Source organism: Hyalella azteca, unplaced genomic scaffold, assembly GCF_000764305.2.
Source record: "Hyalella azteca isolate HAZT.00-mixed unplaced genomic scaffold, Hazt_2.0.2 contig3557, whole genome shotgun sequence".
NCBI lineage: Eukaryota > Metazoa > Arthropoda > Malacostraca > Amphipoda > Hyalellidae > Hyalella > Hyalella azteca.
In genome coordinates, this window is record NW_025933804.1 from 1 (window position 1) to 9222 (window position 9222).

Here is a 9222-nt window from a genome sequence, read left to right on the forward strand (position 1 = left end):
ATTTTAGTCAGGTAGGGAATACCTATATCTATCTTACAAGATGCAACTACAGCTTCCTTGCCTTTTCTAGAACTGCAAGATTCCACCTAGATGAACTGCAAGATTCCACCTAGATGAACTGCAAGATTCCACCAAGATTCCACCTAGATGAATTACCTTCTATCTATTTGTTGAGAAAAGTTCACAAGTGGGCTGCAGGATTTCAAATGTATAGAAAATTTATCACATGGCAACCATAAGATCTACAAAATAATTATGAAAATTCCAATCTAAAGTGCCATTGATGATGTATTGATGTAATCTGGAAAATTACAAAGCATAATTGAGAATCTTGCCTATATTTTGCATTTATCTTAAAAATTATTTAGAATAAAAGGTAAAGTTTAGACTGCTACTTACTTTTTTAATGCTTTAGGAGACATTTTCCTTCTCCTGACCTTCAATTGAGTTAACATCATTTATAAGTTATTCCGCAAATTAGAGGATGTGCATTTGAAAAATTATTATCTTTACTTATATCTTAAAATTATTATTATCTTCAAAGATAATAATAATTATTATTATCTTTGAAATTCTCTAGTTATCTTACTTAATAAATCTTTACATGAACTTACAAATCATATTTTTATTTCTGCTACTGCTGGCAATTTATGGAGGGAATAAAATTTGTAAAAATTTCATTTTCAATGTCAGTTTTTTTTTATTTAATTGTATATATATTCTGTAAATAGTATATATATTATTCTGTACTCATTTGAAGATTTTAATCTATGATATTGCAGGTGCTGCACCAATACATTATTTATTTAATATCATTCATTCTGTACTCCATTAAACATGTAAACATTTTTATATTGCAGGTGCTGCAGCAATGCATGCGGCTCAGCAGCTCTGCGTGCGCCAGGCAGCCTGCAGGCCCAAGAAATACTTCTGACGCTCGTCAAAACTTTGAAGAACCAGTCTTTGATTCTCATTTAATTCATGGATCTTATAATACAGCATTTAATACTCCCCTTAATTATAATACACAATCATCAAACATATTTAATAATGGATTCATGAAGAAGCTATTAAGAAGTTTATCTTTTTCCGAGGTCGTGCAAGCTTCACATAAAGCTCGGGATATCCTTGCCAGCCGTGAAGTCCTGCCGAGCGTTGNTTATGCTCCGCCAGCCTAGTGTAAAAATTGCGAGACGTCATACCGACGTACGCTGATGCGCACTGCGCACAACTGTATCTATATACTAGGGACGAACGCATAAAAAGAGGGAGAGCATCTTTATACTTGAAGAACGAACCGATTTTGAAGTTATTCACCAATAGCACCTGCAGATTTACATTCGGAATATATTTATTGATCAAATCTTTCAATTCCCTAGCCATAGTCTCAGATGCTTTACCGAAGTAGGGAAAAGAACAATAAATCAGGTTCCTACTGTCACAATCGGGAACAACTTCATTATATTGCCTTGACATGAATTTCTTAATTTGACTATAAATCAGTTGCGATGGAAACCCATTTAAAGAAAAAATGCTGCGCAAAAACTCAAATTCAGTGTGCATAGCATTGAAAGTTGAACAAATACGGAAGCCACGATTTAATAATGTTTTAATCCCATTTAATTTAAAACGAAATGAGCAAAAACTAAAAAAGCTGGTGTTTAAACCGGTAAACGTTGGCTTTCTGAACACAGAGGTCTGGAAACGGCCATTAGATATTCTATATATATAGAGATATATAGATGAATAGATATATAGATAATATTAGATAACATTATAGATAGATAACATTAGATATAGATAACATTAGATATATAGATAAATATTCTGGCTGTTTTCTTTGCTTTTAAATTCCTGGTAAACTTGCGACTTAAGCAATCTAGTAATTTTTGTTCTTTAAATAAGGTCCCGTTCCGTAGGCACTCGTGCTGACTACAGAGTCGGTTTAACCGCGCCTTGTCTCGTTCAAAACTCGAATGATCGGGTTCGGCAACGTTCGCCGGTAAGTGCGCCATGCCGGTGCTCTAGCCCTTTAAGCCCTGGTAGATGGAAAATGAGGTAATGATCACCTCGTCTTGCTGACAATTATTAGTATGTAATTCACGATAGTTCTACCGCGTTTCGCAAATTTCAACTAAAGCCTTCTGGCAACATCGTTTAAGACACAGCCACCAGCAAGCCTATTCTGCATCTGCCGCGCTACGGGGCGCATGCCGGAGGCCAGCTTTGCCAAACTTCACACTTGGTTCATATTTATTTCCGCAGGTAAGAGCTCTAGAGGGCATAGCAGCCTATGAAGTCAAGTGCTCAAAGCCATAGCGCCGGATGTCCACAGCCACTATTATGTGGCTGTGGGTATCCGGCGGTACGCTTGCTAAAGGTAAGCATGGCCATGCTGCATCTGGCCAAACCTCTTCAGGCCTAACCTACACAAGTTGCAACAGTTCTCAACACAAAACAAGCCTGAGTGGACCTAACCTAACCTCATTGACTACAGGAAGTTAGAAAGGCGGTTCAGGTGCGCTGGTAGAGCCAGTCATTGGCTGTAAGAAAGTTGTGAGCCGGGACAGCGTGAGTAGGTTAGGCCAGAACAGGTTAGGTCGGAGTAGGTACAGCCGGATGAGGCACTGCCTGCTTATGAGCGAGCATGCTTAATAAAGCATTGGCTAAAGACCTACGGCGCTAATATCTTTCGGCGAAGTGTCTGTATTATGGAGTTCAAGCGCAGTATGCGGTTTCTAGCTCTGATGCTGACTTGCTGAGTGAATGCTTGGTGACGCTGGACGTTGGCTCCATGGTTTATTTAATTAAGAGTGAAATTTGTGGCCTAAGACTGCGCTACCACGCGCTTCTACTAAGCAAGGTTGCCAGACGATATTTTTTCCGGCAAATTCCGCGATTTAGTTTTTTTGAATTGCGTTTGCTGGCTAAAATTTATGATAAAGGTACTTCCTTTGTTCCTCACAGCTAAATAAATACAAGCATGCACCGGTTTGAGAACTGCTGCCACTTATGTTCTATAAACTTTTATTGTTGACGTATTTATCATCTAGGTGTGTCTTTTAGTGAATTTTAGTTATTTGAAGTAGTTAGGGAGGCTAAACCTGCATTCATTTACTCTTATGCATTGCCTCAAGTGAGCATTTATTTGAAATTCCTCAAATCTTGTACTGAGCTGCACGAGAACTGATCTCTCTTAAGAGATCGTTGACTTGCTTCCTGTACCAAGACGTTCAAGAGACTAAAAGCTTACCAGCAACAAGTCCTCAGGCAGAGGCCTTAGGCCTGGTGCCATCAGGCTGACCTTGTGGCTTCATGTAAACTCTGACAGTCTAACTCAGGGTGGACACCCAGCAAAAAAGATGGGGTACTTCCTAATTAAATTGTAAAAACTTGAAACAATAAATACTGGGAGTTTTTCACTGAAACCTACATATATACTAGTAGGTATATTGTATATATCCAGTTAAAGGCCTTTTTTTGTTTCTGGACATGGCCTTTTTAAGGCCAACTGCCATCTGGCAACCCTGCTGCTAAGCGTGCTGTGTGCCAAGGAGTGAAGGACTTTCTTGTGTCTTGTGTTCAGTGTTGAAATTTATTAATTTACAGGGACAGGGTCTTGCTTGTACACATTTATTTTACATGATCTCATCAGACTCATCCCATTCATGATCCCAGTTCCAGGGTGCAGAGTTAGCAAGCTGTGTCACCAATATATGGATTTTTTGCCCAAAACATTGCCAGCCATTTTCAAGATGCGTCGCCAGGTAATTTTTAATAAGAAAATGCTGCTGATAGTATATGCCACGCACTGCAGCACTTACACTCATTGCAACTGATTTCCGGACAAGCTTCACTGCATCCTGATCGATTCAATTTAAACATGCCAGAATCCTTACTGTATGCGCTTGTACTTGCTTGTACACATTTATTTTACATGATCTCATCAGACTCATCCCATTCATGATCCCAGCTCCAGGGTGCAGAGTTAGCAAGCTGTGTCACCAATATATGGATTTTTAGCCCAAAACATTGCCAGCCATTTTCAAGATGCGTCGCCAGGTAATTTTTAATAAGAAAATGCTGCTGATAGTATATGCCACGCACTGCAACACTTACACTCATTGCAACTGATTTCCGGACAAGCTTCACTGCATCCTGATCGATTCAATTTAAACATGCCAGAATCCTTACTGTATGCGCTTGTGGTCATTCAGATTTTAACTATTTTCTAAATAGTTGGCTGAAGACTGGCGAATATCTAAAATGCAGTAATTTCAATGCAAATGTGTTGCAAGATCTTCTGAAGGTGTAAATTTTGCTGCTGGTGCATTGCCAAAGATCTTGCAATATTCACCCACTTTCTGCACCCTGGGACTCGTCTATACGTACTCCAATAGCACGGTAGTACCCTATATAAGGATATACTTGCACGTTTCTTATCCAATACAATTTTTGGCTCTTGCCACCACATCATTTCTCCTAAATCTCTAGCTTACCTACCAGAGCAGAACAACCTAGCTGAATTAATTATTCTCCTTTTATTACCCTTCTCACCTAGCTATTAGCTAACATAGGCATGGTCTGTTCCTACTAATTGGTAACCTTGTCCTCGTCCAATGCTAACCCTCATTCAGGCCTGTATATTGTATGTTACTATTATAATTATAGTAGGTCACTCTCATGGGAATTGGGAACTAAGTTATTATGATGAATTTCAACTATATACTTGCTGCTTTTGTGAGAAATTACATCATTTACCTGCAATTGTATTTCAGAATTCTATAACCTGTGATGAATATACCTATCTATGTATATTGGCTTAAACTGAAAATTGCCTGCTAGTTCCTCAATACTTGATCAAAAGTCAAGTTCCTTGACTTTTGCTACTCAATTCTTAATTTCTTTGGAAGCCATTGCACACAAAAGCTATAAATTCTCTGTACCTCTGGAAATTGCCAGCAACTTGCACAAGGTCTTGAACTTTATCTCCTAAAATTTTGCATGTTTTCTTCAAAAGTATGTTTTAACTATAGTTTTGCCATTTATTCAAGGACTTAATTAAAGGAAAAGAAAGTACCTATACTTGTTAAGAAATTGTTGATAAATTTTCTGTGAATTCCTTCCAGTAGTGACCATTAGAATTGGGGAAACAAGATACTGGGAGCATTGAAAATATTGTGACAGTTCAGTCATGTATTTTCCAGCCCTGCAAAGTGAGCTTGCAGCTTTGTCCAAGAAGCTACTTGGAGTCATTGGGTGAGATAAGTATTCTTAGATCTTATTTTGTGGAAGTTTTGTTGTCAAAGTTTAATATAATGTGTGAAAGAAATCCATGTTTGATAAAGATTAATATACATCTTAAGACAAGAAAATCATGTTCTCTCATATTGTGCTGTCTATGTAAATATATTTGGCTCAAGATACCAATATTTTTCTTAACAAAACGATAATGGCTGACACATAAAATGAGTAGCACAATATTATCATTGGCCAAACTATAGTTTGTGAAAGATTCTTGAAGGACAATAAAATGCTACTCTGATTAAACTTTCCTTCTAGTCGGCAGATGTTGGACTGATTATGAATGCCAGAGATTTTTGAAATAGTTGCCTGTAGCCTTAGCTTTGGGCATGTTTGTTATTGCCAGCTTTATTCTTCTTAATGTCACTGAATTATTAATATTATCAAGTTCACTCAGTTCATTTATAACAAAATTTTCAAAATATTTGAATGACATTATTTTTTTAAGCAAATATTTTTAAATGTTATGGTTAAATGGTAATTAAATATATTAAACCGGACAAGGCATGTGAGAATAACTGATTAGATGACTCGCTATAGTAGGTATTTCTATGGCAAACTAAACCAGTAGGTAGTTTATTTTTGTTCAAGAGAAATTTTAGATTCTTTATATATTCCTAAATTGTTGCAAAATTTTGGTTTAAATGGGATATTCTTACCCAGCTGGAAAGGGTTAGGACTAGGGAATGAATATCTAACTGATGATTTGGCATGAATATCTAACTGTAGTTCCGTATTTAATTCTGCTGACAGAAATATTTACTATGTATTGACTATAGATTGACCATCTCTTTCATTTACAGGACGCCGCTGCGTGCATTGGCCACCCAGAAGCTGACCAGCTTCCATAGTGATGTCCAGCAGAAGCTGGAAAATGGCACTTACCGTCTTAGTCACGCACCAATGGTTATGGGAATAAATGTTGATAGCAAAGTTTATGTGAACAAGGATGGATTTAATTTAGATGTGGTCAAATATCTCGAGGGTCAGGAAAACTGGAACTGGAAGGATGTTTTAAACCCGAAGCTGAAAGCCTCAAGTTATGGGGACTATTACTGCGCGCTGGAATTGATGCCCTCGAGTTATTTTGAGTCGCGGGAGAAATTAGATTACCTTTACTCGCTTTTATGGCAAAATGATCCATCATTTGATCCAAACGAGCCAGTGGAGACCATTGAAAAAATTCCTTTGGAAGAGGCTCTTGAACTGCTGACAGTGACGCTGTCCTGCAATATGGAGTATTATTTGGCTAACCGGGATGAAATGGAGAAGGATTTAGGGCGCAAGCTGGATAGTTTCAATGCAGAAGATGAGAGTTTCATGAAGAGGTTAGAACGAGAGCTTTTCTACAACCAAGTCATCAAGATAGTTGGTGAGAGCGAGGATGACGACAAGGCAACCTTTTCAGTGATGCTCAAGGACTTCAGGGCTTTGTTCCTTGAAGGCAATGACAACTTCGCAACGGCAAGACGTGGCGATTATTACCTGCTTTTCCATCACGCCACTTCATAGGAAGGGTATAGGTTCTGGAACTAATCAAGTGATGATTGGAGCTGTGCTGCTGAGAGAGCTGGCGCTAAAATAATGGTCTCAAAAAGGACTCTTTGAATTTTTTAACAATGACCATGTAGTATCTCTTGTATGTGTAATGTAAAGCTTATTTTATGTTCTTTAATGTCATTCTGGGGTGAGTTACCAATTAAACTTTATTGGGATTTTTTTTACCTATTTTTAAAGCTTTCAATATTTTTGGGGGAACAATTTCTATTGAATAATTTCCGATGATCTCAAACTTCCTGCGTCCCAATCAAGTAGCAGAAGCAAATATTATGTGTCCAGCAGCTCTACTTTCTGTAAGTCAGCCCAATTTTGTTTGTATTCTTAATTTAAATATTAGAAGCTATACTCCATGTAGCTTCAAAATATCAATAATATGTTTACCTAAAAGTTAATCTTTCTGAATTTTTATTCACCTTGTATACGCTTCCTCTTCTATGCAGGGCAATTATGTACGTTTACAATTATTGTGCACCTATATTGGTTCTCGATGCTCCAGGTAATTATAATCATAATTTAGATTCCTGCCTACATCATGAAACGTATGTTGATGACTAAACTTAATTTGCCTTGAAGGTTTTTATTACAATAATAAAATAACTAATATTCAGGAATTAAAAGGAGAATTTGTAGGATCCCTCCAGTCGAAACACTAATCTAGTCTGCGTGATTCATGTGTTGTAGCTATTAATATTATCTAATATTTTGTGTAAATTGCGATCGGTTGCAACAAAACCAGGAGCTGAATAATATTTTCTCGGGTTTTCTGNGTAGCACAATATTATCATTGGCCAAACTATAGTTTGTGAAAGATTCTTGAAGGACAATAAAATGCTACTCTGATTAAACTTTCTTTCAAGTCAGCAGATGTTGGACTGATTATGAATGCCAGAGATTTTGGAAATAGTTGCCTGTAGCCTTAGTTTGGGGCATGTTTTTTGCTGGCTTTATTTTTCTTTTTGTCACTGCATTATTATCATTAAGTTCACTTAGTTCATTTATTACATAATTTTTTAAATGTTTTGATGAAGTGAGTTTTAAGGAAATATGATTAAATGTTATATATGTTAAACCTGTCAAGGCATGTGAGAATAACTGATTAGATGACTTCCATCGCTAGTATTTCTGAAGCAAACTAAACCAGTGGCCTAGTTTTGTTCAAGAAGAATTTTTGATTCTTTATTCCTAAATTCTTGCAAAATTTAGGTAAGAATTGGTTATTCATGTCCTGCTGGGAAGGCTGAAGACTAGGAAATTACTACCAGACATGATGATTTGGCATGAATATCTAACTGTAGTTCCCTATTTAATTCTGCCTCTATTTATGACAAATATTTACTATGTATTGACTATAGATTGACCATCTCTTTCATTTACAGGACGCCGCTGCGTGCATTGGCCACCCAGAAGCTGACCAGCTTCCATAGTGATGTCCAGCAGAAGCTGGAAAATGGCACTTACTGTTTTGATGAAGCACCAATGGTTATGGAAATAGATGAAAATAACAAAGTTTATGTAAACAAGGATGGATTTAATTTAGATGTAGTCAAATATTTCGAGAGCCAGGATAACTTTAACTGGAAGGAAATTGTAAACCCGAAGCTGAAAGCCTCAAGTTATGGGGACTATGCCTGCGGGCTGAATTTGATGCCCTCAAGTTATTTTGAGTTGAGGGAGAAATTAGATTATCTCTACTCGCTTAAATGGCATGGTGATCCATCATTTGATCCAAATGAGCCAGTGGAGACCATTGAAAAAATTCCTTTTGAAGAGGCTCTCAAACTGCTGACAGTGACGCTGTCCTGTAATATGAAGTATTATTTGGCTAACCGGGATGAAATGGAGAAGTATTTAGGGCGCAAGCTGGACAGTTTCAATGCAGAAGATGAGAGTTTCATGAAGAGGTAAGAACGAGAGCTTTTCTACAACCAAGTCATCAAGATAGTCGGTGAGAGCGAGGATGATGACAAGGCAACCTTTTCAGTGATGCTCAAGGACTTCAGGGCTTTGTTCCTTGAAGGCAACGACAACTTCGCAACGGCAAGACGTGGCGATTATTACCTGCTTTTCCATCACGTCACCTCATAGGAAGGTTATAGGTTTTGAAACTAATCAAGTGATAATTGGAGCTGTGCTGCTGAGAGAGCTGGCGCTATAAAAATGTTCCTAAAATGGACTATTTGAATTTTCTAACTATAACAATGTATATCTTGTATGTGTAAAGGCTATGTTGTGTTCTTTTATGTTATTCTTTGGTGAGTTGACAGATCAAACTTTGTTGGGATATTTTTTTACACTTTTTTGAAGCTTTCGATATTCTTGAGGGGAAATATTTCTATTGAATAATATCCGAATCTCAAA

The 9222-nt window shown here is 37.3% G+C and overlaps 1 protein-coding gene across 2 annotated transcripts; it reads left to right on the forward strand.

Annotated features, from left to right (window-relative positions):
* The first annotated feature begins 4770 nt into the window (after positions 1-4770).
* LOC108676381 lies at positions 4771-9022 on the forward strand. 2 transcript variants are annotated; one of them, XM_018164450.2, is made up of 3 exons: positions 4771-5259; positions 6108-6665; positions 8741-9022. In XM_018164450.2, the coding sequence occupies exons 1-3, from the start codon at positions 5195-5197 to the stop codon at positions 8748-8750; spliced, it is 633 nt and encodes a 210-aa protein (XP_018019939.1). In that variant the 5' UTR covers positions 4771-5194; the 3' UTR covers positions 8751-9022. The 2 variants fall into 2 exon arrangements, with proteins under 2 accessions (XP_018019939.1, XP_018019938.1); XM_018164449.2 differs by lacking the exon at positions 8741-9022 and having other exon boundaries at positions 4780-5259; positions 6108-7228.
* The last annotated feature ends 200 nt before the right edge of the window (positions 9023-9222 follow it).

Coding starts and splice junctions, on each gene's coding strand:
- LOC108676381 (XM_018164449.2), top strand. CDS start 5,195: ATGTATTTTCCAGCCCTGCAAAGTGAGCTTGCAGCTTTGTCCAAGAAG. Junction 5,260..6,107: donor AAGCTACTTGGAGTCATTGG/GTGAGATAAGTA, acceptor TTTCATTTACAG/GACGCCGCTGCGTGCATTGG.